The sequence below is a fragment of the Phyllostomus discolor genome, chromosome 1 (assembly GCF_004126475.2).
Source record: "Phyllostomus discolor isolate MPI-MPIP mPhyDis1 chromosome 1, mPhyDis1.pri.v3, whole genome shotgun sequence".
Classification (NCBI taxonomy): Eukaryota; Metazoa; Chordata; class Mammalia; order Chiroptera; family Phyllostomidae; genus Phyllostomus; species Phyllostomus discolor.
This window is the reverse complement of record NC_040903.2, coordinates 41707319-41726258: the sequence shown is the minus strand read 5'-3', so window position 1 is coordinate 41726258 and position 18940 is coordinate 41707319. Positions and strand designations below refer to the sequence as shown.

The 18940-nt window shown below is 36.2% G+C and overlaps 1 protein-coding gene across 1 annotated transcript in view; it reads left to right on the top strand.

Moving 5' to 3' along the window:
- TMPRSS11D (transmembrane serine protease 11D) overlaps positions 1-16226 on the top strand; it is a 45303-nt gene extending 29077 nt beyond the window's left edge. The window contains exons 6-10 of the mRNA XM_036021285.1: positions 768-806; positions 3543-3720; positions 10545-10804; positions 12002-12144; positions 15479-16226. Of these exons, the coding sequence (XP_035877178.1) occupies positions 768-806; positions 3543-3720; positions 10545-10804; positions 12002-12144; positions 15479-15640 (782 nt within the window). The 3' untranslated portion in view covers positions 15641-16226. The remainder of the gene's footprint in view (positions 1-767; positions 807-3542; positions 3721-10544; positions 10805-12001; positions 12145-15478) is intronic.
- Positions 16227-18940: the final 2714 nt, after the last annotated feature.

Sequence of the window (18940 nt, the reverse complement as noted above, 5' to 3'; positions counted from 1 at the left end):
ATAACTATATCTTATAGATACTAGATAATTGCCTGATGTCACAGAGTTGGCATGTAGGGAAGTCAGGATTTGAAGTCAAGTATCTCTGTTCAAAGAAGGAAAAGCAGTGGTCATCTCTTTTTATTTCCTGCTTCCAAAAAGATTTTTTAGCTCCTCGAACACAGGTGATAAGTGATAACCAAGCCCTGTGAAACTTCTGGTAGTCAATACATTTTCATAAACTAAAATGATTTTAGAGAGTGTGACAACCTGTCTGAGAAGTTTAGGTTTACCTTGTAGGAAATAAGAAGCTGATTTCTCATGAGAAGATTTCAAGCAGAAAAGGGTATGATCTAATACATATTTTTAGTAAGCTCACTCTGGTAAAATAGAAGTGGATGCATGGAAAAGTCCAAAGTGGAGGGAGGGAGCCCAGTTTGAAGGTTATTGTAAGAGTATAAGTGTCAAATGATGAAAGTATTAACTGAAGTAGTGGCCAAAGGGTGGGGAGGATGGGGCTAATTCAAAGGAGGATTAGAGGCTAGAAGGTACAAAATCTGGAAACCAATGAGATGTGAAAATGACAAGAAAGAAAGTGTTTAAAACACCATTTCAGTTGTCCAGCCACTGGTGGAAGTGGTATCATGAGGAGCGTAGAAATTTATATTCCAGCAGCCCTCTAAGTGTCCCTGATTATGGATATCTGAGGGCTAGGAAATTAAAATGAAATAACATAGAGTTCTTAATGTATTCATCTTACTCTCATTCTTTTTGTCTTGTGATACCAGCAATTACTGACCAGGATGCAGTACATATTTTCGCTCAAGGTAACTTTTAAAATTATTTTATAAATTGGTTTACCAGAATATAAAGAGTAAGTGGTCATTTATGCTCTTTACCAAGGCAGCATCTTTTGAGGTGGTAATGTTATTCTTAGTTCACAAAAGTTGTTGAGATAAGACATTGCCAGTTCCTTTGGCCCATGGAGTGACAGTTCTTCCCCTCCTTTTAGAAGAAAGGAGAGGTAGCAGTTACATTCCACCCAATTTATACTGAGTGTGACCTCATGAAAAATTTCTTGGCAGCTTTGGGAAGCTGTTCCTGACTGGTCTTATGGTGGCATTTCTGTAGAGTTATAAATTATGTCTGGTGACATCATTTATATGGCTTCTCCTAACCACCAGAATAGTTTGCTTTATTGTGGATTTAAATTCATTATAAAGTATAATTTTTAAAAACTATAAAAACAGTTGTCAGCTTTATGTCAATAACCTAAAGGAAAAATCACTACTTTCCAATGCCATTCTGTACACTCTTAAGCTAGAATAGCAGAAATATAATCACTAGAAAACAGCAGTTGGCTTCTCTGCTGATAAAATGTAGTTAAAAAGTACTTCGACGTGCCTGGATAGCTGCCCTATTTCAGATGCTTAAGTGTTGTTACAAAATGATGCTACCTCTATGGGTGTTATTCAACTTCATTATACATTTAATTCATGCTTTCTTTTTAGTGAAAATATGCTTAAGTAAATTACTAGAAGATCTGGTTGGAGGATGCAGCAAAGGAACCTATATTTTTAATGGAAGTCTGGCCCTTCTCTATGTGGGAAGTCAGGAAAAAAAAATGCCTTTGCATGGTTGTCATATTGAAGCAGTTTCACTACTTTAGACCTGGCCCAGCAACAGAAATTGTTGATGCTAATTTAGCTGTAATTTCTTAGTAACAGACTAAATAAGGGGAAATAAATAATGGGAATGGGAGTTGACAGGAACTGTGTTTGCTCCACCCCAGCCCATTTCAGCTTTGGCCATTGGAGCTCATGGGCTCTCGCAAGATAGTTTTTGTTTATTTGTTTCATTTTTTTAATTTTTAAAGTTTTTCAATTACAATTTATATTCAATATTATTTTTATTAGCTTAAGATGAAGATTTTTAAATAAACCTCTGTGTGTGTGTGTGTGTTTGTGTGTGTGTGTGGTGAGAATGCTCAAGATCTACTCTCAGCAACTTTCAAGGAGTAAGTTGAAAGGAATTACTTTTCTTTTTCTTTTTTTTTTTGTAAATTTACAACACACACTTCAGCATATTAAAAGCTTGGAAAAATCCTCTGCTAACGTAACTTTAGGTCTGCCAAATCCAGCATTTCCCAAACTGATACAAAAATCTTTCTTTTTTCTTATTTATTCATTTTTTTATTGTTATTCAAGTACAGTTGTCTCCATTTTCCCCCCAACTGTCTCCCCGATTCCACCCCTCTCCTCCCCCCACCCTTGATCCTACTACTTCAGATCCACAGAATGTTCTCATGAGTGACAGGATCTTAAGCATCCTCACCACTCACACACAAAAAGGAGTAAACTATGTGAGGTGATGGATGTGTTAATTATCTTGATCTTGGTCATTATTCAACAATGCATATGTGTATCAACTCATCATATGCTTTAAATATCTACAATTATATTTTTCAATTATTCTTCAATAAAGTAGGGGGAAAATGTAGAATTGATTTGTTACCTAGTGTGGGTCTAAGAGTCAGTATTTCTCTTCTTTTTCATCTTTGAGGTAAAATTGACAAATAAAATTGTAAGATAAAATATATAAAGTGTACAAGGTCATGCATTGATATATATATTGATATATATGTACAGTGAAAAGATTCCCCTGTCTAGTTAATTGACATATTCATTACTTCACATATTTACCTCTCCCCCTCCTTTTTTTAGTAAGAACCCTTAAGATCTATTCTCTTAGCAAATTTCAACTATATAATACAGTGTTATGAACTATGGTCACCATATTAAATCCTCAGACCATCTTCACATTATAGTTGAAAGTCTGCACCCTTTTACCGAACTTTCCTTATTTCCCCCACTCTCCAGACCCTGACAACTACCTTCTACTCTGTGTCTCTGTGAGTTTGATTTTTCTTTTTAAGATTCCACATGTGATATACCATTCAGTACTTGTTTCTGTTTGGCTCATAGCACTTAATACAATATGTTCCAGGTTTATCAGTGTTGTTGCAAATGATAAGATCTCCTTCTTTTTAAGGCTGAATAATAGTCCGTCATTCCATTGTATATGTGAGTTACATTTTCTTGATCCATTAATCCATTGACAGACACTTAGGTTGTTTCCATACAGCACCAACACTTGTAATATCTCCCAGAGATGTCCATACCACAGGTCACAGACCACACTGAGTAATGAGGCTACTGAGAAGATGGAAATTTCCTAGTGAACCTGCAGCCTGAGCTGGTGCACCCAACACTGAACTATCTTAATCCCAACTCCTGAGAAGTTCCAGGAAACACTGAAGCTGTTCCAAATTTCAATTTACATACCACCTAAGTTCAGAAAATGTTCTCTAAAATTCAGTTTATAGGCAACAGTGGTCGCCTATGTACTCTAAAACTATAATAAATTGATCATGCTTTTAGAAAGGTTAGCATGCCCAGGGAAATAATACTTAAAAGTCATAAATGATGGAGAGACTCTTGCAACATCTCCCAAAAGTGAATGAATCACAATATTCCCAACACATTAATGCCTTTTCTTGTTAGAATGTGGGGCCCGTCCGGGCCTAATGACATTGTCTGAAGAGAGAGTCATCGGAGGCACCAGGGCAGAGGAAGGAGACTGGCCATGGCAAGTCAGTCTGCGGCTGAATAACGTTCACCACTGTGGAGGCATCCTGATCAGCAAAACGTGGATCCTGACAGCAGCTCACTGCTTCAGAAGGTGAGGCCACAGCTACCTGCCCACCCAGAACAAGGACAGGAGCCACATGCATGAGGACTCCACCCAAATCCCCAGGACTAGACATGATTAGATTGAGTCATAAATAATTCAATGCAAAAAAAAAAGAGTAGGTTTTTTCCTATTCATGATAGCAAAAATTTATTTTCACCTTCAGCCTGCTAATTTGTTTCTATTTTTAAAATTCAGGTAACAGTATATCATCATTGTAAAGAACAAAGATTTATATGCCAGAATGATCCATTTAAATCTCAGCTACAAAGTTAGGAAATTTTTTTTAATATATTTTATTGATTATGCTATTACAGTTGTCCCATTTCCCCCCTTCACTCCCCTCTACCCTGTACACCCTCTCCCACCCACATCCCCCCCTTTAGTCATGTCCATGTGTCATACTTATAAGTTCTTTAGCTTCTGCATTTCCCATATTATTCTTACCCTCCCCCTATCTTTTTCAACCTACAACCTATGCTACTTATTCTCTGTACCTTTTCCCCCTCTCTCCTCCTCCTACTGCCCTGTTGCTAAACCTCCATGTGATCTCCATTTCTGGGGTCCTGTTCCTGTTCTAGTTCTTTGCTTAGTTTCTTTTGGTTTTGCTTTAGGTGTGGTTGTTAATAATTGTGAGTTTGCTGTCCTTTCCTATACATGTTTTTTTTAATCTTCTTTTCTTAGATAAGTCCCTTTAGCATTTCATAAAATAAGGGCTTGGTGATGATGAACTCCTTTAACTTGACCTTATGTGAGAAGCACTTCATCTGCCCTTCCATTCTAAATGAAAGCTTTGCTGGATAGAATAATCTGGGATATAGGTCCTTGTCTTTCATGACTTGGAATACTTCTTTCCAGCCCCTTCTTGCCTGTAAGGTCTCTTTTGAGAAATCAGCTGACAGTCTGATGGGAACTCCTTTGTAGGTGACTGTCCCCTTATCCCTTGCTGCTTCTAGGATTCTCTCCTTCATTTTTACCTTGGCTAATGTAATTATGATGTGCCTTGATGTGTTTCTTCTTGGGTCCAACTTCTTTGGAACTCTCTGAGCTTCCTGGATTTCCTGAGATTCTATTTCCTTTGCCAGAATGAGGAAGTTCTCCTTTATTATTTGTTCAAATACGTGTTCAATCTGTTGCTTTTCCTCTTCCCCTTCTGGTACCCCTATAATTCAGATGTTGGAGCATTTAAAGATGTCCTGGAGGTTCCTAAGCTTCTCCTCATTTTTTTGAATTCTTATCTCTCCATTCTTTCCTGTTTGGTTGTTTTTTTCTTCCTTCTGGTCCACTCTATTGTTTTCAGTCCCAGTTTCCTTCCCATCACTATTGGTTCTCCGTGCATTTTCCTTCATCTCTTTTATGGTAACCTGCATTTTTCATGTAATTTGCACCCAAAATCAACCAATTCTGTGAGCTTCCTGGTCACCAGTGTTTTGAACTGGGCATCTGATAGATTGGCTATCTCTTGGTCGCTGAAAATGATGAGTCCTGGGGCATTGATCTGTTCTTCTGTTTGAGAAATGTCTCTCTCTCTCTCTCTCTTTTTTTTTTTGGTCTGGTTGCTCCTGTTACAGTGAGGGGTGGAGCCTTAGGTGTTCACCAGGGCTGGGCACCCCAGTCGCTAGATTGTGATGTTGTATGTGAGGGCAGGGTCAGGAGGAAACAATGGCGGTAGCTCCATTCTCCTTGGGACCCCAGTCTCCTCTCTGGGATCCTGGGTTGCGCACACTGCCTTGCTCCATAATTGCCACCTCACTGGGTCTGCCAGCAGCTGTTTGCGTACTCAGGGTCCACCCACTGCGATCTTGCACGCCCCAGATGCCTTACGAGCTCCCGGTTGCCTTATGCACCCAGTTCTCCCTGTTCTCCTCGCTCCACAACCCCCACAACCCATGGCCGGCTGCTCATCTCCGCCCCTCCTACCGGTCTGGATGAAAGGGTCTACTTCAACTTCTCGGCTGTCCAACTTCCATTCAGATAAATTCTCTATTAGTTCCGAGTGTTATTCTGCCTCTAAATTGTTGTTGTTCTAATCTTGGTTGTGCGTGGAGATATGGTGCATCCACCTATGCCTCCATCTTGGCCAGAAGTCCAAAGTTAGGAAATTTATTGAACCTCTACAAGACTCTTTTTTATTATTTTTTCAAATTGGGGGAAAATAGGGACATACCATTATCTCTGTCTTAGTGTTATTGGTAGAATTAAATACGCTGATGCAAGCATGTTAAATGTTAGCACAATGAAACATGTTAAGCATTAGCACAAATGTATTGCAGAAAATTTTCACATTATATCATGTAAGCTAATCAGCAGACTGATGGTTGATTTCAGACTGTCCTTTGCCATTAATTTATTCTTTCAAAAAATTGAGTGTCTACTGTTAGCATAGTATTAAATATTGTAGAAGCTGATTAGGCAATCACTGCCCCTACTTTAAAGAGCCTACATTCTAATGGTGAAGGTAGACATATACAAAAATAATGTTATAGGTAGTAACATAAATAAAACAGATTTAAATGACTTACAGGGAATTATTGATGTGAATAAAGGTTATTGCTAACATGATTAGAGTAGTAAACTGCCAGTGTATAGAAGGATACATGAACTTATTCTGTTGGCATAAAAAAGGGTCCTACTGCTCATAATAGATCTTTAGACTTTAGTGTGATTAAAACCCGCTAGGTTCAGACCTACCTTATTATTAGGATACCCCAGACACAAACATTGTGGAGGAACTAAATTCACAAAGTTCACTCAGAAAAGTGAGATTTGAACTCATATGTCTCTGTCCATATCTCTTCTCTTCTCAAACTCTTTCAATAACCTCTGTCTCAAATCCATCCTCCTTACCATGCTTCCAAAGCACTCTAGTTACAGCAATTCAGACTTATTTCCCAAAGCATGAATCTTGAGCTCCAGCCAGATTGTATTGGTCTCTGCCTAGGACCCTGCCTACATTTTCCCACTTAGGAGCATTTGTTCAATCTGATTATTCTCTTCAAAGTGTTAATATTTCTTCCAAACCTCCATTTCTTCTTATTTAAGTTCTGTACAATCTTCACCATTTTTAAGAAGTCCTTTGCAATTTGAGGGTATTGCCTCATACTACAATGTCATTACCTTGTTAAATTGCTTGTTAAATTAAGAGAGAGTAAAGTTTAACAAGATTAGTACATGGATTTCGAATAAATGTTTTATAAAACCCCAAATTATTCTGAGTTTTTCATATGGCTATATTATAACTCACTATATTTTTTACACAGTGAATAAATTTGAAATTTCTGATAGCAGAAATTTCTGGTATCCGGAGTAATAAAATTTCTGCTTTAGATAAACACATTTATTGGTGTGTCACATAAAATACAAATAACAAAATTAGCAAAAACATTTCAATCTCATTGCCACCCAAAAGGCCCAAGAACAGTAATGTCACTAATAAATTTCAGTCAACCCTGAATTTAGGAATTGGAAATGTAAATACCTGAACTTATCAAGCACTTAGAGTAATCAAGAATGTGATAGAAATAGTTGTAGATTCTTCTAAGCCCTATCCAGATCCAACCACTGAAAGCTAAGTAAAAGGCATCACTATAATTAAAGCCACAGTTACAAATATTACCAATGATAGCCAAAGAAATCCATGATTTTAAAAGGCTTTGAACATTTGGGGAAGTTTGCCTCCCCAAATCCTTCTATTCACTACCCTGACTGATTCCTGAGGGCAGGCAAACTACATGGCCTTGTAATAGCACTGTCTCTGCAGACCTGATTGTCACTGAGAACCCATCAGTGAGGATTTGTTTGGGGCATGACCAACTTTACATCAAGGCACATAGAAGTAATGAGACCCTTATAGAAAGGAATCTTGAATTGCCACTTCCTCTGTGAAGCTTTCCATGATGCCCTCTTCCCTTTCCTACCTTATTCCCAGAGAAATTAGCTAATTAACCTTTAAAATAGTTCCTGTGATTTATGGTGTCCTCTGTTAGTTTCCTCCATTAGTTTGTAGAGCTGCTCAAGGACAAGACAATAATTATTTGTACTCTTACTCCCAGAGAGTCATACTACTCATTACACAAAGTATATGCTTACTAATGGCTTGTTGAACTATAATTAATGAAAATAATAGTTACCTTCATTGACTACTTACCTTGTGCCAAGCACTGTGTTTGACATAGTTTACTTGTCTGAGTTAATACACGTGTGAAGGGGAATCATCTATAACATTTTATGCATTAAATAAACTGAGAATGGGAGAGTTTAAGTAACTTGCCCTAAATAACGCTACTAATATGGTGCATAGCTAAGATTCAAATCTAAATCTAACTGGTTCCCAAACCATGCTCTTATTCATTTGCTGAAAAAAAAAATAAGGAAAGGAAGGAAGGGGGTTATAAGGAGCAGGGAAGCAAGGAGGCAACAAAGACAGAAAGAAACAGAGAATATCTTTTAGAATCTTCACCGTAAAGATGCTGATCAAATGAAGTTCAATGTAAAATCTATATTTATTTGTTGTCAAATATTTTTCTTTAGAATTTTTAACTAGTATTTACTCTTACACAAGCTATTGTGCCTTATAACAGCATATCCTAGATAAATAATTTTTATTTTCTGTATAAATTCCACTACCTATATCTAAACTCCACAAAACTATTAAATTATCATATAGTTACATTTTGTTTTTGTTCAATTTTAGAAGGATGTTGAGTTAAGCTTACCATTCACAGATCCTTCTTTTCATCAGTCTGTGCAAGATCTTTCTTTTTATTTTACTTTTCTTTTTTTATATATGGATCTTACTTCTATGGCCCTCCCTGCCCTCATAGACCTTATAGTAATATTTTACACGTCTTTATTTTTTTAATGTTTAAACTTTTAAAAAATTTAGTTTAATTGCTGTTGCAGTACAATTTTTTATCTTTTACTCCCATCCCAACCCACCCACCAAGCCTTCTCCCCCTCCCTCCTATTTCCACCCGCCCCTAGTTTTTATCCATGTGTCCCCTATACTTGTTCCTGTAAATCCTTCCCCTTTTGCCCTGAAATTCCCCTGAAATTCTCTCTCCTCTCCCCTCTGAACTCTGTCAGTCTGTTCTTTATTTCAGTGTCTTTGGTTATACTTTGCTTGTTCATCGCAGCACAATTTACAATAGCCAAGTGTTGGAAGCAACCTAGATGCCCATCAGTAAATGAATGGATCAAAAAACTATGGTACATTTACACAATGGAATTCTATGCAGCAGAAAGAAAGAAGGAGCTCCTATCCTTTGCAACAGAATGGATGCAACTGCAAAGTATTATGCTAAGCAAAACAAGCCAGATAGTGAAAGACAAATACCATATGATCTTACCTTTAACAGGAACCTAAACAACAAAACAAAGAAATATTTTACATATGTCTTTAAATATACAATTACCTACACAATCTAAAGAGTTTTGTGTTTGTGTGTGTGTGATTATGCCTTTGATTTATAAAAGTAGCATTGTGTATAATGTCTCATATCTTTCCTTACTGTTTTGGCTCAATCGTGAGAATTTTAATTTGGTCCACCACAGAACCCACCATATTTCTTTATCCAAGTAGGCTGCTCCAGCTTCTCATTACCACAAAGAGTGTGTATATGCACATACCTTCATATGTGCCTATTTGTAAACCTTCAAGAATTTCTCTAAAATATGTACTCAGAAGTACATATGTAGTCTGCCAAATACACTAGAATGATTTCCAGAAATATACGTCCTCACCAGTAATGTGAGTTTGAACTTTTCCTTTTCATCAGCATATTATTCTCTTCTTAAATTTTTATCACTTATGAATATTCATGAGATGCTCACTATTGTTATAATTTCCATTTCTCAGCTTACTAGTGAGTTTAAGTATTTTTACACATATCTATTAGCTGTTTGGCCTTCCCATTCTATGAATTGTCTATTAATATATTTTGACATTTTATAATGGTTTTTCTGTACATTTGTTATTGACTTATAGACTTGTTTCTGTACATTACACAGAAAATTTTGATATTAAATATTGCAAGTATTTTCTCATGGTTTCTCATCCATCTGGTCAATTTGCTGATGGTATACTTAATTTTGATTCCATGAAGTTCATCCATTTTTAACCTATGGTTTTTGTATTTTGGGAGTTTGAGCAGAAAAGTCCCAATTTGTAGATCATGGAGATAATGCCCTACTTTTTTCCATCTCAGTGAGTGCTTTGACTCCCACCCTTACTCTCAATCTCATTTTCTCCCTCTCTCTCTCTCTTCCCACACACATGTACACATGAGCACACATACTTCAGACACATATGCACAAAAATCTTCAGTAAACATCACACTTAATGCAGAATAATCTTTCATCAAATAAGATGGGAGCCCCTTATCATCACTACTATTTAAATGGAGTTTTGGCTAAAGGCAAAAAGAGGAAAAATAAGGATTTGAAAAATGAGTTTAAATTAAAGTGTACATTATTTCAGACTTCTTAGTTGCTGGGGAGACTTCAGTGAGGGCATTCTGTTACACTAGTTATCAAAGTATCAGAATATCCTCATTGGAATAGAACAATGCTGAGATTTTCACCAACCTGAGGTATGTTTTCTAAAATCTTTCTATGTTTCTTTAGACAAATGGTTGCTCATTGTGCCAGTGAAAAGTTAAACTCATTTACTAGCTATTTAACACAGAAATATATAGCAAAGAGAGGTTGATCAAATAGTTCCTAGATGATGGTGGGGGGTGACAAACATAAAATCCAAATACTTAAAATGCTCACAGATTTCCTATTCAAATCCATGGTTTCATTTTTTTTTTTAGCAACTCCAATCCTTCCAGATGGACTGCCACATTTGGTGTTTCCACAACATTTCCTAAGGAGACAAAAAGAGTCAATACTATTTTGATCCATAACAATTATAACTCTATAACTCATGAAAATGATATCGCACTTGTGAAACTTAGCCAACCTATCACCTTTAACAAAAATATCCATATGGTGTGTCTCCCAGAGGCTACCCAGAATATTTCACCTGGTTCCACTGCTTATGTAACAGGATGGGGATCACAAATAAATGGTGGTAAGTGTCTCAGGAAAAATAAAACAAAAGCAACAGCAAAATCTCTGGTACTTGCTATTAAATAATTTTTAATTAGGGAACACCTGAAAGATAGACTCAACAGACATAAACATCCTATATCCTGATCAGTCTAAATTGTAGTTATTCCTGAGTTTCCTCAGAAAAGCAAAGCATTGCCCCTAGCAAATATGGAGAATTCTCAAACACATAAGAAAATGTAAAATAGAGTGATGAAGAAACATTGGTTCTTCAATGACCCAGAGAGTCCACGTGACTCAAATGGCTCCCCTATTTTAAAAAATAACATTATTTTAAAAGAGGATTTGTCTAGGTGTCCTCTCAGGGTTTTAATGCCCTTTAAGGTATTAACAACCATTTAAGGTATTCTGGGATGAAATCCTGCCTCAAGCAAGAAACTTTATGTGTATATAAACATTGCTCAGATTTGTTTATTGAATGAATAAAATGGAAATAAATATGAGGGGAATATGAGGAAGCAAATATGGCTAAGAAAAAATAAGAGTATCAGAGAGTGAAAAAAATGGTATTAATAATTTTCATGGGTTGTTGGGTACAACTGTAACAGCATAAACAATAAGGTATAATTTTGAATTTTTCCTTGGGTGTATGTATACCCATGTTGTAGATGTGTCTCCAGAATAATACCAAGATTTAGTTGCCCAAGAAAATATTTTGTTGTGTTCTCATGGCCCAAAGAAATTTGGTGTAGTAGATTAAAAAATGTGTGCCGATCACAAAAATGGCAGTGCCATTTTGAGGGAACATCAATATAAATCAATTAGTTCTTTAACCTTGATGGATTGGATTTCTCTTTTGTTGCCAGATTATAAAATATGTAATTTTCCAATTCAAAGTCAATCAGTGGGTAATTTAAATGTTACTAATCAATTTTAAGATAGCAGATTTTTTAATTTTTCTTTTAAGGTCTAAGGGGCATCACAAAGCTAAAGCAAAAAAAGAAAAAGAAAAGGACAGAGAGAAACTGATCTGTGTAAAAAGCGTATCTCCCTTTACTTATGGGTACCTTTTCTGAGAAGAGACTCAAGTACATCTTCAATATCTTTCTTTTTAGAATAAGAAATAATGTTTGGAGTATATTTATTTCTTTCCATATTCACCAGAGTCATTAATTGATTTGTTCTGAATTCCATTTTCTTTCTGCTTTATAATTAATAGGCAATACAGTTACAGACCTACATCAAGGACGGGTCTACATAATTAGCAATAATGTATGTAATGCACCAATTAGTTATGATGGAGCAGTCTTGCCTGGAATGCTATGTGCTGGATTGCCTCAAGGTGGAGTGGATGCATGCCGAGTAAGTTCAAGACAATGTTATCCATGACTTCATTCAAGTTATAAGTTCTTTTTTTTTTTTAAAGATTCTATTTATTTATTTTTAGAGAGGGAAGGGAGGGAGAAAGAGAGAGAAAGGGAGAGAAACATCAATGTGCGGTTGCAGGGGGCCATGGCCTGCAACCCAGGCATGTACCCTGACTGGGAATTGAACCTGCGATGCTTTGGTTCTCAGACCATGCTCAACTCACTGAGCTACACCAGCCAGGGCTTTCAAGTTATAAGTTCTTACTAGCATGTGATGCTGTGATGGGCATAGAGGTAAATTATAATACACAGTCCTGATCCTCTAAAAATCTATGATTTAGATTTTAGAGATGAAATTTATTTTATGAAGTTGCTTTTTCATAAAGTACTAATTCTAAGAAGCCAAATTATAGCATAGTTAATCATTGAAGCTCAAGAACCAGACAGAACTGAATTTGAATTTCTTAATCTCTATAACCAAGTGTTATCAATAAAATGAGGGTAATGATTATAATAGTGTCTAACTTTTTAATGTTTACTAAAGAGTAAATGGAGATTAAAATTTTCAAGCACATACTAAGCAACAAAGAAATATCAGCTATCACCACTATTTTTACTGGTGTTATTAATCTGGATCATGATCACTGACATTGATGACTTTAATCTCAACCTTTTAGCCACTAGGAGAATTTAAATAAATTACTTACACATCTAAGAGTCACAAACAATAATTGATTTTAAGTTATAAATAACACCTGAATATCAGCACCTTGAAGATAGAAAATTTATACAGAAAGCTTAGTTACTTGGGTTACAACAGCTCTCATAATTGTAAAACAGCACAAATGAGAAAAAAAACTATTTAGATCTAGCTTATAATTTTTAACCAAATTTAAAAATGCAACCAATAAAAATAAAATTCTTCATTTAAAATCATTAAAATAAGATTTTATTTATCTAAATAATTGATGTGGCTATATCTTTTAATAATTTTATTGTCATGTTTGAAACCCAACCCCATATATTAATTGCAATAATTATTTAGTATCAGAAACTACATTTCTGGAATTAAGAAAAATCGATGTGTTTTCTTGAGGGATCTGATACTGTTTTCTTGGGAATTATGTGCAGAAAAACCAGGTTTATTCTTTCTTCAACCATTACTGACTTTTATATTTGTTGTTCACATTTTTAAAAAGTGGATCAGAAGTAGTTCTTACAAAACTTTTGTGAAGACCCCAATCCATACATACTTTCCCCAAAATGAAACATTTTTATTCACTGCACATTGTGTGTAGATTAGGGGAAATGCTTATCAATTTTCAAGATACTGTTAATTATGCACAGCCCTTTATTCCAATTAAGTAGAGGTGAGTTTGTGCTAGGGAATGCTTCTTACTCCCATAACTGCTTCTTTTTTATTGCTAGCTCTGTAACAGCAAATTCTCAGCTTTCATTGTAGTTTTCAAATGAGGAACACATCTTTATACTGACTATTCCAGATCTACAAACAGAATTAATTAGAACTGACTTAGGGATACACCTGAGTATAAAAGGGTGTTATTCATGCTTTACTAATAATGCCCTTTACCTTCTACGTACAAGTCAGCTCTTCCCCCAAGCCTAGCTGAAGCCATAATTCATCATAAAACTTCTCTGTATGTTCTACTCCCGGCCTCACTGATTTTCAGCTGCAATACTGGAATGCATAGAGTGTGTGCCTCAAGAATAAATAGCACTTTATGTAAGAGCTTATGATGTTCTATTCATTTCTGTTCATTCATTCAAAGAAAATATATGAACTAGTTTCTATGCATCAGACGGTGTGCTAACACAACAATGTGTTCCATGCACTCAGCAAACTATGGTCTAGAGGAGAGAACACAAGCTCAAATGTCGGCACAATGGGTCAGAGAAGCTGGCCAGATACAGGAAAAATCACATTGCCCTCTTAGTTTAACATTTCTTGTGCACTCTTGGTAAGATATTACACAGAGAAATTTCTTTCTATGGAGGAAATAACAGCAAAAACAATGATGAAAAAAGTGATTACCTGAAGCATGAATGCATAATCTAAAGGAGGCAGGTGCCAATCAGCTCCATGCAGTACTTGCCATGCAAGCTGGTGATTCACACATTGACCTTCCTTTCCACCTAGACCAGTAATTAAGTAGTTTTGGAAGATCTAGCTACTAAGAGCAGTCAAATGAATAGCAAACTATTCTAGAAGCATACTTGGTAATAATAGCTGACTTTTATTAGTACTGACTATATGCTGGAGAGTATGTGTGTTAAACTCATTAAAACACATAAAAACATTATTTACAGGTAAGGAAACTGAGGTACAGGGAGTTATTAAATAGCTTACTGAAGGTCACATAGCTGGTAAGTGGAGGACTCAAACCCTGGCCATCCAACTCCATAACTCATAGACTTACCCTGTCATGCAGCATGTAAGGCTTACTAAATTGTTTCCTCAGGTAGAGATTGTATGCAGATATTTGTTGGTTGGTTTATTATTATAACTAGCTGGTAAATATTTCATGAGGAGTATTTTACTCATTGCTAGATATAGATATAGATATAGATATGATCTGCTTATTCACCAGAAATTATTTTTTAGTGGTACCACACAGGGAGAGTACTATAAATAGGAGAATAAGAGAGGTTTCTAAAAACTCATGGATTCAACCAATGTTTTCTTAGCATCTCCTATGGGCTAGGAGCTTGAGATACAGTAGTGTCTGGTGTAGGTATAACCCTTCCCTGATAGACTTTGTAGAATAGCCATAAAAACAGACAATGAATGAGTATCATGAACGCAACAAGCAGCGTGTGGCTGCTACATCTAGGGAAACAGACCCAGCTGGGACAGGCTTATGCAAATCAATGAAGCAGCAAATGTGCTTGTGCAAAATAATGAAGGAGCAGTTACAAAGATGTACACAAAATGTGGGAACACAGACAGTGACAAACTAATCCAGTCCAAAGGTGGAGAGTTGGCAGCGGGGGTTGGGGGGAAGGCAGAGGCAGTCAGGGAAGGCTCCCTGAAGGAGGTCAAGTTTATGATGCCTGGAGGTCAACCAGGCAACTGAGGGGACACATGGGAAATGTGCTCTTCATCTTCTCACACTTGCTGACAGACTAATGTGTGTCCTTGGAAGATTTTGGTAATTTTCACCTGACTTGGTACAATAGCTTAACAGGAAATGTCAGTTTAACTTTATTTTCATAATGGATGGGACTTCTTCTACTGCCATAGAAATAAACTCCTTAATACTCTGGGGTTGTCATCACACTGAAATAATCAATCATTCTGTTTCTTCCAGGGTGATTCTGGTGGTCCACTAGTACAACAGGACTCCCGGCGGCTCTGGTTCCTTGTGGGGATAGTAAGCTGGGGGGATCAGTGTGGTCTGGCAGATAAACCAGGAGTGTACACTCGAGTGACAGCCTACCGCAACTGGATAACCCAACAAACCAGGATCTAGTGCAACAAATTCGTCCCTGTTGCAAAGTCTGTATGCAGGTGTGCCCATCTAAAACTCCGAAACTTTACTTTTCAGTTTCACAAATACAATTTAACCTTTCCTTTATTATAGATTTTATATTTTCTCAAGAAAACCATATGAATATTGCATAGTAGTGCTATGGCTGCATGCCAGGGAAAAGAGAGAAACCAGTTACAGAGTTAAGAATTTTATTATGATTGTGGTAAGCGCTAGTAGTGGGGAAAGCACGTACCCAAGCGGGGATACATCTACACAGTCAGAGGCCCCTTTTCTGAGGAAGTCTCACTGAAGCTAGAAGTAGGCAAAGTGTCAAAACATGCAAAAAAAAGAAGTGGTAGAATAACATTCAAGACAGAAGGAGCAACACAAGCCATGAAAAATACTATTTATTTAAAATTTCTGCTTACTCAATATTTCATTTAAGTCCTAAAATTAAATATATGAAGTCATAGTACAGTCCTACAGCAACCTTAAATATCCTGTAAGAACATGCTTCCATAGGAGCTAACTATGAATGTCAGGCATTTAAATAGAAGCTAAAATATTCACTCCTCAGCTAAGACCCCCCAAATTATGAATAATTTTCAGGATGACTTTTATCAAAAATATTCTTTTTTAAATTTTTAAAATATATTTTATTGATTATTCTATTACAGTTGTCCCATTTTTTCTCCCTTTCATTCCCCTCCACCCTGCACCCCCTTCCCACCATCATTCCCTGACCTAAGCTCAAAAATATTCTTCATCTATATGAAGGAAAGGATTTATTTCCTCCACAGAGAAGTTTATGAAATATACCTACACAACCTTCTTGGATTACTTACAACTAACTACACAGTGCTTGTTTACAACTAAATAAGAGTTGTGTAGCTGTATTTATACCAGTAGCAGTTACTTATGCTAGTTTAAGAATCCTCAATACCTAAACCCAAATAATGAACAGAAAGTAATGAGGGAAAAAATGTCAGGGGTTGGTTTGCAAACAGAAAGCTTAAATAGCTTAATTTCAATGAAATTATCTTAGATGAAGAATGTTTTCTCTCTCCCTTTCTCTCTTTCCCTCTTACATATGTACGCATACACAAATAAAATAAAATACATTAAAATGTAATGGGACAGCAATTTATATAGTCTGAATCATGAATGTTACTGAATTTTTATGGGATGCTAGCCTAGCTAAAGCGTGGTTATGCATGATTATCTGTATGTCAGGGTTTCCTCCTCCTAAGAGCTAACTTGTGACACCTAGGTATCAGAGCAACTACATGCATTGTGATGAAAACTTTGTATATTTCCTCATGTACAATTGTGGGACTTACACTGAAGTCATTTACTTTTAAAGAAAAAAAATGAAAATTTAACCATCTCTTGGTGAAATGTATAATCAAATTGTTGGCTTTCCTTATTTCAAATAAACTCTTAAAATTTTTTTCCCTGCCTAAGTATTTATGGAAGTCATAATATATGAAGGACAATCCTAAACAATTTATTTAATTGGTTCTCCAAGAAGAGAACTGACAACTAGACTCGAAAGGCTTGGCACTTTCTGCTGCCTTATAATCAAGCTCTGTAACTGAAGCAGGCGTCCAGCTGACACTCCCTTGCTGCACCCTGCGAGGACAGCATTAAACTGGTAATTTAGAGTATTCTCCAAAGGGACTGGGTTTTTTGTGCCTGTGTTGGTGTGTTTGAGAGTATGTATGTGTACACACTGTCACGTAATCATAAATATATTATTTATTCCTACATTGAAAACTATATATAGGAAAGTACTTATTTAAAAGAATATAGAGCAAACTCAATTATTTAGTGAAACTCTAGCAAAAACTTTCTAGCATCCTAGCTCAGTGCCAGAAAGAGTTAGAAATACCAAAGAAAATCCTGTTTGGCATATAGAAAATGAACAGACTAACCAATAAAAAACGTGGCAAACAAACTGAATCCTTCTCAGTTCAAAATAGTGAACACAACTAACAAAACAGTCAGAGTTATCCAAGAAAGTTTAGAGCAAAACAATTGACCTTTTCTTGCACTTGGAGGTCTTGATTACAGAGTATAAATCAATAGTTTAAAAAATGCAGGAATGGGTGGGGCAGGTGATGTGGTGGGGTGAAAATGGAGACAAATGTACTTGGACAACAATTAAACAAAAGAAAAAATGTATTAAGCTCTTCCATTTCGCAGTTTTCTACTACATAGTGATGAAACCAAGATACACAAGATATAGTCCCTGCCTGTAAGACACTCAGAGAATGAGGATGTAAACAAATATATAGCATAATGGATGGAACAATGATGAGTAGGATATTTAATACAGAATAACAAAAGAGGGGGAAGTCCTAGAAGACTTGGGGAAAATATTTTACAATGATATAAAAAGTGAGTCTTCCAGAGCATCAGTTTTCCAAGAACCTTGCTAATTACACTGTGGTTAGAGAGAAGCGAGCTACAAACTTCTCAGATTATTCACTTGAATTTGGCACAGGCTCTAATTTACCCAATTCAATTCCCATTTTTCAATTTGCTGAACAATAAATGGTCTAAACAGAACCAAAATAGATTTTCTCTTTATGCTTTTCATGGCTACAAATCTCAAAACCCAATCTTTTCCATTTCTAATCAGTCAGTTTGATTATTTGCCAATGAGGAAAATAGGTCACTTCCCCCACATATTTCAGTTACTTAAAGAAACAGTTGTCCTTTAGAAATGTTTTGGAAGGTTTCTGGAATGGATTGGGCCTAAAAGAGATCATTTCTCTGTCCCTTTTCTCCCCATGACACACAAATGATTCAGAGAGAACATAAGAACTCTGTGGGAAAGTAATTCCAGAGTACTGAAACACTCGTTTGCTTGTTTAATCTGGTGCACAACCATGAAATAAATCATCTAGAGTAAAGAAATCAGACCAAATCCAAGTTAAGTAGAAATTTCATTTTGGAGAAAAAGGCAACTGCATGAAGTTGAAGAGTTAATTCCAAGCAAACAGAGCTCATAGGGCATTTTCCAGGGCTACCCCTACATTTAACCTACCATCACACACACAAATTAGACTGAAATTACTAATGCAATAAAAAAGTGATTTATTAGTAAATGTTTTTCCCTTGAAAAATTCATCTGTCTAACCCAGTCATTTATTTTTTTTTCATCCATCCATTTGTTTACAAATAGTTTTGAGCATTTATAATGTACCAGGCAGTATTCTGGACTAGTCAAAGCAAGCTCTAGGAAAGAAGAAGCCAGGCAGAGGAAGAAGCAAGGCTAAGAGTCCTGAGGTGACA